The sequence below is a fragment of the Hemitrygon akajei genome, chromosome 3 (genome assembly GCF_048418815.1).
Source record: "Hemitrygon akajei chromosome 3, sHemAka1.3, whole genome shotgun sequence".
Classification (NCBI taxonomy): domain Eukaryota; kingdom Metazoa; phylum Chordata; class Chondrichthyes; order Myliobatiformes; family Dasyatidae; genus Hemitrygon; species Hemitrygon akajei.
This window is the reverse complement of record NC_133126.1, coordinates 135,612,751-135,633,877: the sequence shown is the minus strand read 5'-3', so window position 1 is coordinate 135,633,877 and position 21,127 is coordinate 135,612,751. Positions and strand designations below refer to the sequence as shown.

The 21,127-nt window shown below is 41.2% G+C and overlaps 2 protein-coding genes and 1 long non-coding RNA gene across 10 annotated transcripts in view; 1 reads left to right on the top strand and 2 right to left on the bottom strand.

The window, feature by feature from the left end:
* Window positions 1-10,392, bottom strand: part of LOC140725434 (uncharacterized) — a 48,290-nt gene extending 37,898 nt beyond the window's left edge. For 5 of the 8 annotated variants that reach the window (XM_073040878.1, XM_073040882.1, XM_073040881.1 and 2 more), the window contains exons 1-8: window positions 10,165-10,392; window positions 8,932-9,034; window positions 7,322-7,437; window positions 6,244-6,332; window positions 3,348-3,479; window positions 1,923-2,018; window positions 1,441-1,578; window positions 540-581 (exon numbers count right to left, since the gene is read on the bottom strand). In XM_073040878.1, coding sequence (XP_072896979.1) covers window positions 540-581; window positions 1,441-1,578; window positions 1,923-2,018; window positions 3,348-3,479; window positions 6,244-6,332; window positions 7,322-7,437; window positions 8,932-9,034; window positions 10,165-10,300 — 852 coding nt within the window. In that variant the 5' untranslated portion in view covers window positions 10,301-10,392. Of the gene's footprint in view, window positions 1-539; window positions 582-1,440; window positions 1,579-1,922; window positions 2,019-3,347; window positions 3,480-6,243; window positions 6,333-7,321; window positions 7,438-8,931; window positions 9,035-10,021 lie in introns of those variants that run through there. The other 3 variants (XM_073040879.1, XM_073040883.1, XM_073040884.1) reach the window with 3 other exon arrangements.
* The window catches only part of LOC140725436 (E3 ubiquitin-protein ligase DDB_G0292642-like), a 201,418-nt gene that overhangs the window by 75,917 nt on the left and 104,374 nt on the right, over window positions 1-21,127 (bottom strand). The window lies entirely within an intron of this gene.
* On the top strand, window positions 10,542-17,753 carry LOC140725431 (uncharacterized). The gene is made up of 3 exons (XR_012098348.1): window positions 10,542-10,939; window positions 13,119-13,237; window positions 17,591-17,753. It is a non-coding gene; the product is annotated as an uncharacterized lncRNA (long non-coding RNA).

Below are 21,127 nucleotides of genomic sequence, written 5' to 3'. Positions count from 1 at the left end.
TTTTGTTGCTAACTCAGTTCTTCTGGGAAATACCAGTCAAGGTATAGAATATGCAAGTCTATATACAGAAAAGTGGACTGGCAATTTAAACAGAATATTTACTATAAACTATATTCAAATGTTAATTGCACATTAAGTATAAATCTAATTGGAGAATTATACAGATCACATACCCAGGTTTTTAAGTATGTAGAACCTACAGTGACCCAAGTACCATCACATCAAATGCAAAATACAGAGGCAATTGATAGCTCATTGAAGGTGAAACAGTTCTCTTCCTCCACCCAAACCATGAACAAGACTGACACATCCAAGCTTACCAAAAATCTCCCTGAAAGAAAATTTTAGTTTTTCCATCCATTCACAAAACTGCTAAAAGCCTCAAGATTTCTAATGGAAGAAAATCTTGGTCAATTATTCTTTAGAGTTTCTATGTCCTTTATTGTCTTAAGCACCATAACATGGTGTTGTGTTACAGAACAGCATTCTCAGCTCCCCATTGACACAGTTAATGTAATACATTTATTTGCATGTCTTACCTTGTTCACTGTAAATTGTACACACCATTCATTATGAAAATCCTATAAATAAAAGAAAACTTCAATTAAGGTATAAAATTAATGTGATTGTAAATATCAGGGGAAATTTTCAACTTTGTCACTGAACGTAACCTCAGATGAGAGCATCATGTGCCAGCTGTATTGTTTCTGTTATCTTCAGTGGTTAGACGAGTGCAACCAATGATCTCACATGGCAAGTGCTGTGAAATCACAGTTAGATGTGTTTTGTAACAGTCTTAACAACACAAGACTGACGAGATCAAACATTGAAACCACACAATCTAACAGTGTCACAGTTCTGTTCTTCCTCACCTCTTATAAAGATCACATGGTTTCAGATAGAATGCAGAATATGAGCATTGTGTTGCCTAGATATCATAAATATTAAAGGCAGGCAAGATGAATCAGAGTAGCTACAAATTCTAGCACCAAATGTATCAGAGCCATACATACGGTATTAGCCCAGTTCTATGTCCTACCTAAAGCAAAGTGAACATTCAGAGAAAAATTGAAACACTCCAAACTCTCTGAGATAAAACTGAATATTAATTCTTATTAATATTTGATACATCAAATATTAAAATTCCAAATAAAACAAAACTAACAAGGAGTGGAAGAAACAACAGTAACTGGCTAAGAGTTACTGTTAACAGTGAAGAAGTGTGGAAAACTAAAAAATTGTACTACAACGAACTACCAATAATTACTGCCAACCATAATCCGGAGCCCCGACAGAACAATGCTTTTTAATCCCCCGGGGTTGCTGAGTTAATCATACTGAAAATGCACGATGCAAATTACAACATTCCAAAATGCACCTCGATTTAAAATTCAATATTATTTTAAACTGCAGTATTGTTTTGAATGACAAAAATGTTACCTGAGATCTTGTAAATTCCAAACCAGGGGGAACAGTAATGCAATCTGTAATTTTCTGAAATGTCATGTAGTTGTAATCGAATTCAAAGCGCTTCAGTTGAAATGTAAGAATTTGTGGCAAGTGCTTAAAATAGTATCTCTGAAAAATGTAAGGTAGAGTTGAGTTTTACTTTTCCTGTTTCATCAATGCAAAGCTGAAGATTAGCAGATCTCTTTGCTATACATTTCAAATGTTGCAGCCATTCACTCTCCGTGTTGTAAATCCTCATGTGAATACATTTCATATGGAATTCCATATTGTATGTACTTGACACGTCTCACCAGTGGAGACAGTGCACTGACATCTGGCAGTACTAAAGGGCTCAAGGAGATGACTTGTCCAGGAAAAAATATTATTTTTACCATTCAGCTGCTTCTATTGCTCCTCTGATTTGCAGCATGAAGAATTACAGAAATACCAGGATGACAAATTGGAATACTTACTGATGATGTTTCAGTCTTCATCTCACAGTTGGTACAATAACATTTGTTGTCACCTTCCATTTTTTCCTCCTTCAAAAACTGTTTAAGACTCTTTTCCTTTAAGAAGAAAGGAACAGGATAGAGAAAAAAGTACCAGATCATGTCCATTTTGTTTAGAGATACAGCTTGAAACAGGCCCCTCCAGCCCAATGAGCTGCACCACCAGGCAACCCACCTGTTTAACCATTGCCTGACCAGAGGATCATTTACCATGACCAGTTAACCTACTATCCAGAATACCTTTGGGATGTGAAGGAAACCGGAGCACCCAGAGGAATCCCACAGGCTCACAGGAAGGATGTACAAATATCTTACGGATGTAATCAGAACTGAAATCCAAATTCTGATGCCCGAGCTGTAGTAGGGTCGCACTAACTGTTACACCACCATTGTGTCCCAATTCTCAAGCAGTTAGTCATCTGTTGTATTGGCTTCAATGCTTGCTGTAACTGGTAGGTACTGAACAAATAGACCCTCTACTCAATGCTAAAACCTAGTATATTAATAATAGGCAAATTTTCAATGGCAATACCACTGGATATTAAGACGAGATGGTTGGCCTCCCTTGTTGGAGGTGACCAATACAAGGCCCAGATGTGGCACAATTCTTATCTGTAAACTTAACATACCAGGCTGCTAAATGTGTGAAGATACTTTGATTTTCCTGGTCAGTTACAGTTAAAAACTATTAGTAAACAAAAAATCCTATTACAAGAAGTAATTATTTTAGAAATTAATTCTAAACGCTTAAAATAGTTAAAATGTTCCAAATCATTGAAGTTGACAATTAATCATGCTTATAGTAACTCTCAGCACTGTCCCCTTTCATTAAAATGTATCTTGATATATCTAGACTTGTCCCAAGTCTAAGCTGGTGCAGGTCAGTGATCAGATTTTCCATCATAACTACTGGGAAACTCCAATTCAGCCACTACTCTCCAGGAGAGGTTCGATGCTGGAATGGATCAACATGCCAAATTGATTTCTCAACACTTTGCGAAAAGTTAACTTAAAAATGAATGAATATGCAAGATCATCCTGAGGTCAAAAGAAAACAGGTGTCCTAAAATTTTTTGATAATTTTCTGGATTAAGTATTTTATGTTTCGAGGTAAGAAACAATACAGGTGGTCAGTCAGTTAGTTAATTAGCAATACAGTGTGGAGTCGGCCTCTCTGGCCCTTCGAGCCATGCTGACCCAACAAATCCACAACCCCAATTAACCCCAACCTCATCACAGGACAGTTTACAATGACCAAGTAACTTACTAGCCCATACAATAGAGACTGTGGGAGCATAAGGAGAAAACCTATGCAATAGGAAAGTAATCAATCACTCTAATTTTTAAGAAATATTTACCTAATTTTCCTTTTTTTTAAAAACTTACCATGAAATCAAACTTCTCTGCAGCATTAGCCGAGCAAACAGATAGAGGTATATCCAGGAAAAAAGTGTCTTCATCTGTGGATTGTGTGCATTTTAAACACTTCAATGAGTTAACCATGGTGCTCTGATAAATCTACAAGACATAACCCAATGAGAACTGAGCCTGTGATCCATCAGTTGGAATTTAGTACAAGAAAACTGATACCTTATAAATTGCTCTCAAAAATACAGATTCCTCATTGGTTTGATTAAGATGTATAATAAATATTCTTAAGGGATGAACACCACATGAATATGATACCTTGGCAACAACACTGATTGGCTGCTCTTGTTCAGCTTCAAATGGAGTATGGCACAAGGAGGAAGTGACCGGCCATCGTTCTCCCTGTGACATTGGAATCATTGCTCTCATGAATCAGAATCAGGTTACACATCACTGATACTTTTTGTGAAATTTGCTGTTTTGCAGCAGTACAGTACAGGATGCAAAAATTACCATAATGTACAAGAGGAATTGTGAGGTTGCATTCATGGGCTGATTGGCCATTCAGAAATCTGATGGCAGAGGGGAATCAAAATCAGATTTAATATCACCAGCAAATGGAGTGAAATTTGCTGTTTTACAGCAGCAGTACACTGATATACATGAGAAATTACAATGAAAATAAACTGAATTACAATGTATATATATGTATATATCTATTAAATAGATAAATTAAAATATATAGAGCAAAATACTGGAAATAAAGTAGTGAGGTAGTGTTCACTGGTTCAATGCCCATTTAGAAATCGGATGGCAGAGGGGAAGAAGCTATTCCTGAATTACTGAGTGTGTGCCTTTTGGCTTCTGTACCTTCTTCCTGGTGGTAACAGTGTGAAGAGGGCATGTCCTGGCTGCTGGGGATCGTTAATGATGCACTCTGCCTTCCTAAGACACCGCTCCTTGAAGATGTCTTGGATACTACAGAGACTGGTACTCTTGATGGCACTGACTGATTTTCCATGTTTCTGCTATATATTTTGATCTTGTGCAGCACTGCCCCCCTCCTGCATATCAGGCGGTGATGCAGCCAGTCAGAAAGATCTCCACGGTACATTTTTAGTTTTTGAGTGTTTTAGTTGACAAACCAAATCTCCTCCAACTCCTAAGGAAATATAGCCACTGGCTTGTCTCATATATCTGCATCAATATGTTGTGTCCTAGTTATGTCCTCAGAGATATTAACACACAAGAACTTGAATCTGCTCCCTTTCTCTACTTCTGAGGATTGTCTAAAATTCTGTGTGTGGTCTTCAGGCTCTTGTACCTCCTTCCCGATGGAAGCAATGAGAAGAGGGCATGTCCTAGATGGTGAGGGTCCTTTATGATGGATGCCGCCTTCGTGAAGCACCACCTTTTGAAGATGCCCACGATAGACGAAGGCTTGTGCCCGTGATGGAGCTGGCTGAGTTTATAACCCTCTGCAGCCTCTTTTCATCCTGCACCTTGGAGCCCCCACACCAGGTGGCAATACAACCAGTTAGAATGCTTTCCCCAGTACATATGTAGAAATTTGCTAGAGGCTTTGGTGACATAACAAATCTCCTCAAACTCTGCAGCCTTCTTCATGATTGTATCAATGTGTTGGACCCAGTATAGATCCTCTGAGATGGTGATGTTCAAGAACTAGAAGCCATTCATCCTTTTCACTTCTGACACTGAGATGTGTTCTCCTAACTTCCCCTTCCTGATGTCCACAATAAATTTCCTGGTCTTGCTGACATTAAGTCCAAGATTGTTGTTGCTACACCACTCAACCAGCCTATACCAGGCTCTATCTCACTCCCATAATCTTCTTATTGCCATCTGAGATTCTGCCAACAACAGTTGTGTTGTCAGAGAATTTATAGATGGTGATTGGGCTGTGACTAGTGCACTCTATTACCTGGAGAATTCGTGGCCTATCAATACTTCAAGACTTGAATCATCGACTGATGTGAGAATTGTATAACTGCCTTATAAAAGTGACCAATGGGATAAATACCACTTTTTTCCAGGAGTACGGCATAAGACATTCAATTGGTATGCTGAAGAGGAGATTAACTTTTCATCAGGGAGGTAACAAAAGTGATCAAAGGTGATAAAGGTATAGCAATAGATAATTATCAATCAATTGTCTGTGTTTCCTCCTTCATCTTTCTCAGCACTTTTTAGCGACAAAACATTTCACTGTGCAAAGGTGGTGTGTTTAACCTTGAGGAATGTCAGACACTCTGTGTCTATTGTGTGTGCTTGACATGGAAACTTGAGCTGACTGAAGGAGAGGAGGCCATAAGGTAGGTCACTCTCTGGAAGATCAGCACATGAATAGTCAAGAGGCTCTGGCAGAGTAAGACCAGATCAGTGAATGAATTGTAAAGATGGTAGAAATACATCAATAAAATCAGTTTTTGAGTGCAATACAAATCATTCATTGGACACAGAGTCATACAGCACTGAAACAGGCCCTTTGGCCCAATTGATCTATGCTGACCAATATGTCCATTCAAGCTAAACCAATTTGCAAGTATTTGGCTAATATCCTTCTAAATCTTTCCTATCCATGCACTTGTCCCACCATCTTTTCAAGGCTGTTATTGTAGATGACTCAACCACTTGGCTTCACTTCTTAGCCGGGATCTTAAAAACATCCAAAAACGATTTACAGTATGTCCTAGACCGTGGGAGAATGAGTGAGCAAACAGTTGAAAGAACATTTAAGGAAATAGGTTATAAAGAATGACAGGTATTTGTATAGAAATAATGCTAAATAAGGAAATAGAAAAATTAAACTGAAAAGTACAGATCGAATTACAGGTAAACCGAGGCACATTTTATAAACAAATCAATTATCAGTATCATAACAGATCAATTTTACCTTCAGAATATTATGCTCCTGATCCATTTTGCTATTCAAGTTGTTCACCAGACTGCGAAAACATTCCGCTATATCTCTCTGCTTATAAACTTCACAAAATAGTTTTAAAAATATGTTAAAGTAAGCATACAAGTTCAATTAATATAGTTGCTTATATTAGCATTGATTTCCCAGTTAATGTTCTGTGATTATTAATTTTATAATATAAATTGCAGATGTATGAATTTGAAGTAAAAAATTGAAAATGAGAGAGGCATTCGGCGGGTCAAACAGCCTCCCTGGAGAGAGAAAAGTAGAGCCAATGTTTCAGGTTGACGACCCTCCGTCAGATTTTGATGAAAAATCATCAACATGAAATATTTGCTATGTATTTGCAGAAATCCCGTCAGTACATCAAGTCTGCACCAACCACCCATTTACACAAATCCCATTTTATTTATTTATTTGTTCAGTGACTCCCTCACTGAGTGTCTGGACAACAATTATTGCATTATGTACCACCGGTAAATTTCTGGTTTACGTGCATCCTGGCCGGACTCCTTGTGCACATCCTCCCTTCCACCACTTTCTGTCTGGTCTTGCTGAAGCCCAGCAGGAAGCTTCTGGGACTAATGGTAATTCCATCACTCAGACTGGGGATGTTATACTGATCTCACCTTTTGCTTAATACCCAAATCCGCCAGCTAACAGTTGCAAATCTCGATAAATACCATAAGAAATTCTGCAGTTTAAATTTTAAAATGAATATTGCAATGGGATTTGAACTCAGCTCTCTGGATGGTGAGACCAGATCTCTGGTAACTTAACTTCTGTGCCACCCTATTATTTCAACCCTGATGAGTAACTGGAACTCCAAGCTAATTTACACATATACTCGCTGAGCATATGGAATTTGAAACCATTTTTAGTTCATCGAATTGCCTTTCTTTTGTGAGTCCACAAAACTGACCCCAACTACGGAAGAGTTCAATCATAAATATATCAAGCAGCAGAATGCTATGGATTTGAGAAACTTTCTTTAAATCAGTAAACTGGCATACTGCTATCTGATGAAAGCATGGATGTGTCTATTGCTTACCATTCAACTTCAACTGGGAGGTGAGCTGTACTGTGCTCAAGGACCGTTCATTCCCATTTGATAATCGTTCAAACAGGGAACACAACTCACAAGTTAATGAATCTTGTTCTTTGTAGCTGCAAAAAATATGAAACAGTGAAATTTTACATCGCTTAAAACCTTTGAGAGGGTCAGCAACTTTAAACTCCGCAGTGCTATCATTTCCAAGGACCTGTCCTGGGCCCAGCATTTCAGTGCAATTATCAAGAGAGCACGGCAGCACCTCTACGAAGATTGAGGATGACATCTAAAACTCTAGCCAACCTCTGTAGCTGTGTAGTGGAGAGTTTATTGACTGGCTGAATCATGGCTTGGTAAGGAAACACCAATGCCATTGCACTGAAAATCCAATAAAAATGTAGAGGATTCAACCCAGTCCATCACAGGTAAAACCCTCCTTGCCAGTGAGCACATCTACATGGAGTTCTGTCACAGGGAAGCTGCATCCATGATCAGGAACCCCCACACCCAGGACATGCTCTCTGCTCCTGTTGCCATCAGGAAGATACAGGAACGCAAAGACTCACACAGCCAGGTTCAGGAACAGTTATTACCCTTCAACCATCAGCTCTTGAACCAGAGGATAACTTCACTCATCTTCACTTGCCCATCACTGAACTGTTCCCACAACCTCTTGAATCACTTTCAAGGACTCCATATTTATCAAATATTTATTATTTTTCTCTTTTCTATTTTCTTTTGAATTTGTACTGGTTGTGCCTTTTGCACACTGGTTGTCTGCCCTGTTGGGTGCAGTCTTTAACTGATTGTATTACGGTTATTGAATTTATTGAGTTTACCTGCAAGAAAATGAATCAGGGTTGTATCTGGTGACACACATGTATACTGGTCATAAATTTACTTTGATCCATATTATGTGCTACCCAATTGATAAAAATAACCAATTATTTTAATGTGATTTTCCCTTTACAAATTTACGATGATGATTGTGTCTTCTGAAAAATCATTGATCTCAGAAATTTTCCCCCAATGATGTGGCCATCACAAATATCAATTTGATGCACATTTTAATTTTGAAATGTCCCTGTACCAACAGATTAATTGTTACTTTCCCCAAGTCCTCCATAATATTTAGAATTGAGTTAATCAATCATGACTGTATAATCAATAAGCAATAAAAACTGCTGCTGCTGTAAACCGTGAACTCCTATTTGCCTCCCCTGACTATTTCCGACATGTACTGTACTTGTCTTACTCTTGAATAAAAGTACTGAAGTTACAGGTATCACCATTACATTCCTTCCCCTGGTAATCCCTTACTTACAGTTATCTGGGTTGCATTCCCCATTCCAAATAAATGTTCTTCACCAACTTTTAAGCTCTAAGCTTTTTAAAAATCTGGATATTTATTTTCCCCAAAACATAGTGTACACCAGTGTAGAAATGGCATCTTTGGTCTAACTGGTCTGTGTTGACCAAGTTTCACATCTAAGCTAGTTCAATTTGCCTTTGTTCAGCTAATATCCCTCTAAATGTTTCTTACTGAAGTACCTTTATACACAATGTTTCTATATAAAATAGAGAAGCCATTATGCAATTCTCAATCCTACCTGGTAATGCATTCTTTAACTTCCTGGGTCATGAACCATGTTTGAAGTAATGTGTTCAGGTAACACGTGGCCCCCTGATTTTTCAATCCTACAAAATGTTTACCTGTAATAAAACCAGGAAGAAAATGGAAAAGTTGTTTAATACCCAAATAACATCAATTCTGTTTCAGGTGGTTCCTTATAACAATCCTCACAATGTAAGAAAGTATAGCAAAAAGCTTTATGATAAACAGGGAAATTTCAAAACCACACACACAGAATGCTGGAGGAACTCAGCAGGACAGGCAGCATCTATGGAAAAGTTCTGCTGAAAGGTCTCAGCCTGAAATCATTGCTCAGATTCCCAACATCTGCAGATTTCTCTTGTTTGTGAAAGGACAAAGTATAACTGGGTAAAAGAAGATGATATACATTTTATTGTAGATTGCTTGAGATAAAGCTCAGAGTAGGCCCTGCCGACCCTTCGAACTGCGCAGCCTAGCAACCCCCAAATTAACCCTAACCCAATCAGATGACAATTTACCATCACCAATTAACTCAACAACTGCTGTGTGAGAGTATTAGAGATGTTCTGCCAGTAACTGAACTAGACACACAAAAAAATTATTTTAAACAGGAGTTTGAAACAGAAAGATGGCACATTTTTGAGAATTATTCGGGGAATGTCAAGTGCCAAGAGTGCAAAGGTTGAATAAATGACTACCAGGTTAAAACAGTGAAATGAGCATTTCGAAGTTCAGTGTTACACAAATACAGAAACTCATGCAGAGCATGAAAGACTAGGGCAGACGGAGATCATCTGCGAATTTTCAAAATGATGCCCAACACCTACAACATGAATGTGGTTTAACTACTGATCGCGTTCTTTTAACTTCTTCGTCCAGCACTGAATGCTGATCCTTGAGTTGTGACGTGCTATTCCACTTCGAATTGACTTCTCACGCTCGCCCGTCGCCCCCACACCTCCCCCCCCCCCCCCAACTCCGCATGGGGCCGCTGCTTTCATCGCCTTACTGGGTTCGTTGCCCATCATTTTGTTGTGGTCTGCAAAACATTACCAATAAAATTAAGTTATAAAGTCACTACGTACTACAGAGAGAGAGTGAGAGTGAGAGAGAGAACTGTTCTGCAACGCATCGTGCTTAAATTCAACCAGAGAATTCATCTTATCAAGAGCTCAAATTAGAAAGCTTTGTCTTTACAATAATACGTGAATGGCTACTGCTGATTTACGTTTCATACTTTGGTAGCCGGAAGACTTTTGGAACCAGAGGAACCAGTTAAACAAATAGTGCCTGGCACTGGCAGGTATCCAACTGTAAAAGTAACGTAGGAGCCACGACAAAGTCAAAGTTCTGTTAATAGACATCACGAATTACTAGTTGAAAGCTGCAACATTCATTCAGGATATTGGCGCCTAATATACTTTTCTACTAATGCCTTTTTGTCACTTGTTAGCGTTTTATATATATTTAACACTTCCTGTTTCACTTTCTCTGAAACAGGGGCGGTCTCTACAGAGCGAAAAAAACAAGGAAGTTACAGGTTTAATATACTATGGCGCCCACTTGTGCTCGTTACAAGCACGTTGTACAGAGAAATATTATTTTATAGACAATTGTCGCCGGATCTTTCAGGCGGGATTTAAAACCAATGTGTTTTGATTTGGATTTCGGGAGCGGGGACCCCATCGATTATGTCCTGGACCCAGTTGTATTGGCCATCCAATTCCATGTGTGAGAGCGGAGGACGACTTTAATCCACCCCACCAGCCATAGAATGCATCTATTCACACAAATCTTATGCAGTTACGCAAGTCTTTTTATTCCTGGGCCTCTTGCAAGTGCTAGCAGCCGAGTTGCGAAGAGAAGGAAGTTAAGCGATTCGGATAGGAAACTAATTGGCCGATAGGACATTGCTGACAACTGGCAGGGGTGAGACAACCTCCCCAGAGAGCTGAAAACTGCTGGCAGACCGCAAATGGCGCATGTACGGTCAGGCGACCAAGGTTGAGTGTGCACATAAACACCGGCTGGTGGGCTGAAGTCCTGGGTCAATTCTGACAACTCATTAAGTTTGTTCAGAAGTTTGCAGATCCTCAGTAAATTTCACTCTGGATCAAATCAGGAGAGTACCAAACATGGAATGGGATTTTGAGAAGGTCCAGCTGAATGGTGGAGTCAGGGGTAAAGTTTCCCACCCTATGAATCTGAGGTGGTGCTGAAAATAAGGGGTGATATCACATTAGCTGGAAACAGGACTTTGTTTGTGCTAAATGCTGTATTTGTTCTTCTGAGTGGTATAACTCACTGGCTCAGAAGGTGCTGTTGAAGTAACAATGAGAAGCCCAGATAAATGAGATTTCTTGGAATCATATCGCTCAGAAACAGGCCTCTTGCCCATGTCATCCATGTTGATCATGATGCCTACCCGTACCAATTCTATTTGTCCATGTTAGGTCTGTATTCCTCAATACCTGTTCTGTCCAAGCAACTTGTCCAAATGATTTTTTTAAGCTTTGTAATTGAAACTGCCTCTATTGCTCCCTCCAGAATCAGAATTAGTTTTATTTTCACTGACATGTAATGGCATTTGTTGTTTTGTTTCTGCAGTATAGTGCAAGATGCGAACAATCACTACAGTCACAATAACTGAAGAGATCCTGCACAGTGAGTGTAGGAAGTTAGAGAAGAGGCTGAAGAGCAGGACCTCCAAAGTAGTCATCTCTGGATTACTCCCAGTGTCACGTGTTAGTCAGGGCAGGAATAGGATGATGAGTGGAAGAGATTAATGAATGGCCGAGGAACTAGTTCAGGGGGCAGGGCTTCAGTTTCTTGAATAATTTGAACCTTTTCTAGGGCAAGGGTAACCTGGAAAAGAAGGATAGGTTGCAACTAAACTGGAAGGGAATCAATGTCCTAGCTGGGAGGTTCATGAGTGCTATTGGGGAGGTCTGAAACTACTTTAGCCGGGTGTGAGAAGCAGAGCACCAGGTCAGAAAGTGGAGGGATGGAGAGGAAGGTAGATGTCAGGGCAAGTTAAAATGGACAGGAGCATAGTAATAGATAAGATGGGATGGATAATGTGAAATGTGTGTATGTTAATGCTATGTGTATTATGGGTAAAGGGAATTAACTTTTAGCATGGATCAGTACATGGAACTGAGGTGTTGTGGCCATTACAGACACTTGGTTGAGAGAGGGACAGGAATGGGTGCTTAATATCCCAGGGTTTCAATGCTTTAGGAAAGAAAGAGGGGGATATAAAAGAGGAGGGGGAAGTTGCATGACTAATCAGGAACAGTATCATAGCTGCACCAGGAAGAGAGATAATGGAGGGCTCGTATAAATGGGTAGAATTTAAAAAATAGGAGTCACTCTGATGGGATTGTACTCCAGACTCACAATGGTCACTGGGATATTGAGGAACAGATATGCAGGCAGGTTTATATGCAGGAAGAACGTCGAGGCTTTGGAGAGAGTGCAGAAGAGGTTTACCAGGATGTTACCTGGATTCAAGGGCATGCGCTATCACAAGAGGTTGGACAAACTTGTGTTGTTTTCCCTGGCACGGCAGAGGATGATCTGAGATCTGATAGAGAGTTACAAGATTGAGAGAGGCATAGATGGAGTAGGCAGAAGGTAACTTTTTCCCAGGGTTGAAATGTGTAATACCAGAGGTTATGTATTTAAGGTGAGAGGGGGTAATTTCAAAGTAGATATGAGGGGCATTTTTTTTTTTACACAAATACTGGTGGGTGCCTTGTGTGGTAGTAGAGGCAGAAGCATTAGAGAATTCTGAGAGACATTTAGAAAGGCACATGAATGTGAGGAAAATGGAAGGATATGGACATTGTGCAGGCAGGAGACAATAGTTTAGTTAGCCATTTGTCTAATTAACTTAGTTGGTTCCGCTCTAAGTTGTGGGCCAAATGGTTTGCTCCAGGGCTGTACCATTCTGAGTTCTTTGTTCTATAAAGACGATAGATGGATAGTGCAAAAGAGGGAGTACAAAGTAGTGTTCATAGATTCATGGACCATTCATAAATCAATGGTGGAGGGCAAGAATCTGTTCCTAAAACACTGAGTATGAGTCTTCAGGCTCCTGTACCTCCATGATGCTAGTAATGAGAAGATGGAATGTCCCAGATGATGAGGGTCCTTAATGATGGATGCCTCTTTCTTTAGACTCTGCCTTTTGAAGATGTACTCGACGGTGGGAGAGCTGAGCCTGTGATCGATCTGGATAAGTCTACAACCCTCTGCACCTTTTTCCATTATGCACATTGGATCCTCCATACCAGCAGGTGATAAGACCATAAGACAATAAGACATAGGAGCAGGATTTAGGCATTTGGCCCATCAAGTCTGCTCCACCATTCAATCACGGCTGATCCTTATTTCCCCTTCTCAGCCCCACTCCCCGCCATTCCTCCTGTAACCTTTGACACCATTGTCAGTCAAGAACCTATCAATCTCCGCCTTAAATACAATCAATGACCTGGCCTCCACAGCTGAAGTGGTAACAAATTCCACAAATTCATCACCTCTGGCTAAAAAAATTCCTCCACATCTCTGTTTTAAATGGGCACCCCTCCATCCCAAGGCAGTGCCCTCTTGTCCTAGACTCACCCACCATGGGAAACATCCATTCCACAACTACTTTGTCTAGGACTTTCAACTTTCAAAAGGTTTCAATGGGATCAGCCCTCAACCATTCTAAACTCCAGTAAGTACAGGCCCAGAGCCTTCCAATGTTCCTTGTATGATAATCCTTTTATTCCCAGAATCATCCATGTGAATCTCCTCTGAACCCTTTCCAATGCCAACACATCTTTTCTTAGATAATGGGCCCAAAACTGTCCCCATTTAGAAAATGGTCTGTTCATTAATTTCTTCTAACAAAGTACATGACCGTGCATTTTTCAACATTGTATTTCATTTGCCACTTCCTTGCCTATTTTCTGAAACCAAGTCCTTCTGCAGTCTTCCTGTTTCCTCAACACTACCTGCCCCTCCACTAATCTTCATATCATCTGAAAACTTGGCAGCAAAGCCATATATTCCATCATCTAAATCATTGACATATAGCATAAAAAGCAGCAGTCCCAACATCGACCCTTTCAGAACACCTCTAGTTACTAGCTGCCAACCAGAAAAGGATTCTTTATTTCCCCAATTGTTGCCTCCAACCAATCAGCTAATGTTCTATCCATGCTAGTAACTTTCCAGTAATAACCTGTCCATGAGAATATTGGTACCCCCTTCAGTTCACGTGCAACCCATTCCTTTTGTGCAGCTCATACCGTCCTCAGAAGAGATCCCAATGATTTAAAAACCTGAAGTCCTGACCCCTGCACCAGATTCTCAGCTACACATTTATCTACCAAGATGTCCTGTTTCTACCCTCACTAGCACATGCCACAGGTAGCAATTGAGAAATCTCTACCCTGGAGGTCCAGCTTTCTGCCTAGCTCTCCAAGTTCTCTAATCAGGACCTCTTTGCTTTCCTTTCCTAGGTCTTAGTACCAATATATACCAAGACATCTGGTAGCTCTCCCTCCCTCTCCAAAATGCTGTGGATGGGATCTGAAATGTCCCTGACCCTGGCAACTGGGGTGCAACATATAGAAACATAGAAAACCTATGCACAATATAGGCCCTTCGGCCCACAAATTTGTGCCGAACATGTCCCTATCCTGGAAATTACTAGGCTTACCTGTAGTCCTCTATTTTACTAAGCTCCATGTACCTATATAAAAGCCTCTTAAAAGACCCTATTGTATCTGCCCCCACCACCGCTGCCGGCACTCACCACTCTCTGAGTAAAAAACTTACCCCTGACATCTCCTCTGTACCTACTCCCCAGCACCTTAGACCTGTGTCCTCTTGTGGCAACCATTTCAGCCCTGGAAAAAGCCTCTGACTATCCACACGATCAATGCCTCTCATCATCTTGTACACTTCAATCAGGTCACCTCTCATCCTCCTTTGCTTCAAAGAGAAAAGGCTGAGTTCCCTCAACCTATTCTCATAAGGCATGCTCCCCAATCCAGGCAACATCCTTGTAAATGTCCTCTACACCCTTTCTATGGGTTCCACATCCTTTCTGTAGTCAGGCGACCAGAACTGAGCACAGTACTCCAAGTGGAGTCTGACCAAGGCCCTATATAGCTGCAACATATCATCCTGTGTCCTGTCCAGGTCCACAGAATTCCATTCTGTTCCTCTGATATCGAGTCTCATATCACTAACACTTTCCTCTTCCCCCTCTGTTCTTTCTGCATCACAGACCCATGACCCATGCTCAGTGTCAGTAACCTGCTTTCCATAGCATTCCCCTGGGAAGTCATCCCCACAACTGTATCCAAAATGGTGCACTTACTATTGAAGAGAATGCTATGCACTATCTAGCTATTCACCGTCCCATTCCTTCTCCTGACAGTCATACATCTACCCACCTCCTGCAACTTAGCGGTGATTACTCCCCTGTAACTCTGATCGGTGATCTCCTCACTTTCCTGTACAAGCTGAAGGCCTTGCAGCTGCTGCTCCAGTTCCCTAACATGGAATTCAAGGAGCTGCAGCGAGATGTAGTTCGCTGGGAGACACAGAGTCTCCCAAGTCTCCAAGTGAACAATGTCCATTTAAACTACACTAAGTACCCCCCACACAGCAAAAAAGGGGAAAAACAGAGACTTATACATACAACTTACCCAGAGTCGAAGCCTCCTTTGATCCAAAGCTTGATGCTACCTGTGAGAAATCTACTTGCTGGGTGCTGCTCCCACTGCTGATTGGGCTGCCAGAACGAGACCAAACACCAGTGAAACTCTCCTTTTAAATGAGCGCCACTGATCTGCGAGAAACCTCCTCACTATGCGCTGCTGACTGCAGCCACTCAGAATGCTCTCCTTGGTACATCTCCTGAAACTTGATGGAGTCTTTGGTGACATGCCAAATATTAATAGAAACATAGAAACATAGAAAATAGGTGCAGGAGTAGGCCATTCGGCCCTTCAAGCCTGCACCGCCATTCAGTATGATCCTGGCTGATCATCGAACTCAGAACCCTGTACCTGCTTTCTCTCCATACCCCCGATCCCTTTAGCCAAAAGGGCCATATCTAACCTCCTCTTAAATATAGCCATTAAACTGGCCTCAACTGTTTCCTGCAGCAGAGAAATCCACAGATTCACCACTCTCTGTGTGAAGAAGTTTTTCCTCATCTCGGTCCTAAAAGGCTTCCCCTTTATCCTTAAACTGTGACTCCTCGTTCTGGACTTCCCCAACATTGGAAACAATCTTCCTGCATCTAGCCTGTCCAATCCCTTTAGAATTTTATACATTTCAATAAAATCCCCCCTCAATCTTCTAAATTACAGGGAGTATAAGCTTAGTCGATCCAGTCTTCCTTCATATGAAAATCTTGCCATCCCAGGAATCAATCTGGTGAACCTTCTTTGTACTCCCTCTATGGCAAGAATGTCTTTCCTCAGATTAGGGGACCAAAAATGTAGACAATATTCCAGGTGCGGTCTTACCAAGGCCTTGTACAACTGCAGTAGAACCTCCCTGTTCCTGTACTCAAATCTTTTTGCTGTGAATGCCAACATACCATTTGCCTTTTTCACCGCCTGCTGTACCTGCAGGCCCACCTTCAATGACTGTTGTACAATGATACCCAGGTCTCGTTGCACCTCCCCTTTTCCTAATTGGCCACCATTCAGATAATAATCTGTTTTCCTGTTCTTGCAACCAAAGTGGATAATCTCACATTTATTCACATTAAATTGCATCTGCCATGAATTTGCCCACTCACCTAACCTATCCAAGTCCTCTTAGCATCCTCCTCACAGCTAACACCGCCGCTCAGCTTCGTGTCATCCGCAAACTTGGAGATGCTGCATTTAATTCCCTCGTCTAAACCATTAATATATATTGTAAACAACTGGGGTCCCAGCACTGAGTCTTGCGGTACCCCACTAGTCACTGCCTGCCATTCTGACAAGGTCCCGTTTACTCCCACTCTTTGCTTCCTGTCTGCTAACCAATTCTCTATCCACATCAATACCATACCCCCAATACCGTGTGCTTTGAGTTTGCACACTAATCTCCTGTGTGGAACCTTGTCAAAAGCCTTTTGAAAATCTAAATGAAGCACAGCTGTCAACCTGCTTTCTTCATGATTGGATCAAAGTGTTGGGTCCAGGACAGATCCTCTGAGAAGGTGATGCCCAGGAATTTGAAGCTGCTCCCATTTTCCACCGTTGACCCTCATGAGGATCATAATGTGATCTCCAGATTCCCCTTCCTGAAGTTCATAATCATTGCTTTGATATAACTGATACTGTGCAAGGTTATCACTGTGGCACCACTCCGCCAAATAAATTATCTAATTCCTGTATATCTCCTCATCAGCATCTTCCATATAACCACTACCCTTTAAGTGAATTATCTATTCATCAGATTGTCCTTAATTTCTTTTCTCTCTCCATAGAATTGTGCACTTGAGTAGCAGACTCCCCTACCCTGGTAAAACTATTCTAGTTATCTATCCCATCTGTGCTCCTCATAATTTTATAAACCTCTACAAGATCAGTCCCCCCACCTTCTAAGTTCATGTGGGAATTTACCCACCCTCTCCTTTTTCCCATTAGAATAACAGCCCTCCGTTTCAGGCAACAATTGATGAAGACACAAGGGACTGCAGATGCTGGAATCTGGAGTAGCAAATAGTCTGATCAGCGGCTTGAGCAGCATTCGTGGGAGGAAAGGAATTGTCAACAGTTTGGGTGGAAACACTGCATCTAGATCGTGAACATCTGGTGAATCTCTTCTGCACTCTCTCTTTGGCTATCACATCTTTCCTGTAATGTCGCAATCAGAACTGTACAGAATATTGAACTGGAGTCTCTCCAAAGTTTTGTACCTTTGCAACAGGACATCACAATAATTACACTCAGTGCCTCAGCTTGTAAAGGCCATGATTCAAGATTGAAGTTTTTATCACATGTACATTGACACAGGCAGTGAAATGTGTTATTTGAGTTAACAACCGACACACCCGAGCGTGTGCTGGGGCAGCAACATAGAATGCCGACAAAGCTTGGCAGAACAACACAGGACAAAACAACATCAAAATAACAACAACAAAACCCTCCCTCCCATCCACACACACACACACAATCCTCTAACCCCAAGATAGTCCGTCTTCATCGGCATTCAGCCTCCAGCAGACCCAGGTTCAGACCCGGACATGCAGACATTGGGTCGTCATCTACCCCAGTGGACTCGCATCAATTCGCAGATCCGGGCTCCTCAACCTCCGGAACTCTGATTGAACCCTCAGGCCTTGATCCTTGTTGTTGATCGCAGAACCCACCAATCACCAAACACCAGGCTTCGATCTCTGAGCTCACTGATGTCAGAAGCCTGAATACTAGGCCTCAAACTTTGGTCTCATGAATTTCTGAAGCCAACAGGTCATCGACCTCATTCTTCCCATCTGCATAGAATCCCAACTCTGGAACCCTGTGACAACTCGCTGGGCTGGGGGTGGGGGTGGTGCTACCAGCCTTTATCCACACTAGCCTGCTGGTCCAACATCTGGCTGGATGTTCCGGCCCAACCCGTGGGTGCCCCAAGTTCACATCCCTGGCCTTTGAATGTGCAGCAGGGTCTGCTAAATATAGCCTGTCCTCTAATTACCCCACATCTCTGTCTCTAAACTCAAACCGGATCCCTAACTTCCCTCTTTGTGCACAAAATCATCTGCCTGAACCCAAAAAGAAATAAACAACTTCAACAGATATCACAGTTTGCTGCCACCTTATGCCCCTGGCCAGAATATCAAATGGCAATCTCTTCTGGCAGATTGTTCCACATTGCCACCATGCACTGTATAAAACAAACCTGTCTCTCAGATCCCCTTTAAATCTTTCTCCTGTCACCTAGAAAAAGATTGCATTATGTCCCCTTTCTATGGCTCTCATAACTTTATAAATCTCTGCAAGATCACCTCTCAGCCTCCTTTGCACCTGGGAAACCTGTTCCCTGTTTATCCAATCCCTATTTCTAACTCAAGCCCTCTGATCTAGACAACAATTCGATGAATCTTTTCTGCAAATCTTAATCACATCTTTCTTATACATTGGCAACCAGAACTAAACACAACAGTCCAAGTGTAGACAAACCAATGATTTGTCCAACTATAACAATATGTCCCAACTCCTCTACTCAAATTCTCCGCTAATGAAAACAACCATACCCATGTTTTCTTCATGCCTGTCTACTCGTGTTACAGACAGACAGACATACTTTATTGATCTCGAGGGAAATTGGGTTTCATTACAGTCGCACCAACCAAGAATAGTGTAATAATAAGTAAATAATTCCAAGTGGAAATTAGTCCAGGACCAGCCTATTGGCTCAGGGTGTCTGACACTCTGAGGGAGGAGTTGTAAAGTTTGATGGCCTCAGGCAGGAATGACTTCCTATGATGCTCAGTGTTGCATCTTGGTGGAATGAGTCTCTGGCTGAATGTACTCCTGTGCCTAACCAGTACATTATGGAGTGGATGGGAGACATTGTCCAAGATAGCATGCAACTTGGACAGCATCCTCTTTTCAGACACCACCGTGTTACCACATTTAGAGAACTTTTGTAGCTGTATCTCTAGGTGTCTCTGTTCTACAATGTTCTCCAAGGCCCTATCATTGACTGTGCAGGTCCAGCCACATTTTACCCAACCAAAATGCAACACTTCACTTGTCTGTGTTAAATAGACACCTCACACTTGTCTGTGTTAAACTCTGTCAGCCATTCCCTTGCCCACTTTTCCAGTTGATCTAGATCCTTTTGCAAATTTAGACACCATTCTTCACAATACAGTGTCACTAAGTTTAGTATCATTTGTAAACTTTCTAATCATGCCACTTCTATTCTTTTCCAAATCACTCAAACATCTGATGAAATTTAAAGGATCCTGCATTGAATTTTGGGGCATAAAACTGAGAACAGTTACACAATCTGAAAAGCAATGGTTGACCGCCAGCTATTGCCAAGCCAATAGTGTATTCAGACAGAAGCCTCAAACACAAGCAGCTCATCTCCAAGCCCAAGGCTTCTGAAGTAACATATTTTATTTTTATGAAAGTCAAAGTCATTTGCACAAGTATACATATGCACAAGCTTACTTGCAGCTACATCAGAGGCACATAAAATCAGTGACATAACTTTCACAAGGAAAACATAATTAAACATAATTGATACAAAATAATACAAGAGAAGGTTCTATTTAGAACAAAATAAACCCCGAATCACATTGCCCATTGCGCTCCCGGGATTGTTTACAGGATATTTTGTCCCTTTTGTCCAGTTTTCCTCTACGTTCCTTCTTGACATGTTATCAATCGCCTGTCTGCTAATTCACGGTGGATACAGCTACAGAACCAGCCTTGCTTGGGTTCTCCAGCACTACGTTGGAGAACTGACACTCAGATCTGAAACAAGATGAGAGCTGGAGTGGAATCTGAGACTTCAATCATTTCCATCCAGGAAATTAGGATTGAAAATAATCCCATTGGCAACATCTAAATTAGGATCCAAATTAATCCTATTGGCCCATTCTTGTCAAATCGCCAGTTGCCGGACGCATTGGAACACAATGCTCACTGCCTCTGAAGGAAAAGAAACCCTTTGCACAAAAAAAAATCAAGATTGATGTCATAAAGTTGAATAGGAAAATGGTTCAATGGTTCCATTTAATATCAATGAATATATACAGTATACAATCTGAAATTCTTGCTCTCACAGACATCCACAAAAACAGAAGAGAACCCCAAAGAATGAATGGCAGTAAAACGTTAGAACCCAAAGCTCCCTCTCCCCCTCCCATGCACAAACAGCAGCAGAACATCAATCCCCCCCTCCCCCACTTACTTCAGCAGGAAGCATCAGCACCCACCACCCACCAAACAAGCAATATCACTACCTCTCTGAAAATGTGCCAACTGTTGAAAAGAAATATGGAAAATTTTCTAATTATGACATAAAACCACATTTTGTAATAACTGAGTAAGGATTTGCACAAGAAAAAAAAGAGCATCCACACAAACAATCTCTTCTGATTTCTTTGACTGTTCATTCCCTCCCTTGTAGGCCCCCGTTAGTCTCAATAAACCATGGAATTGCAC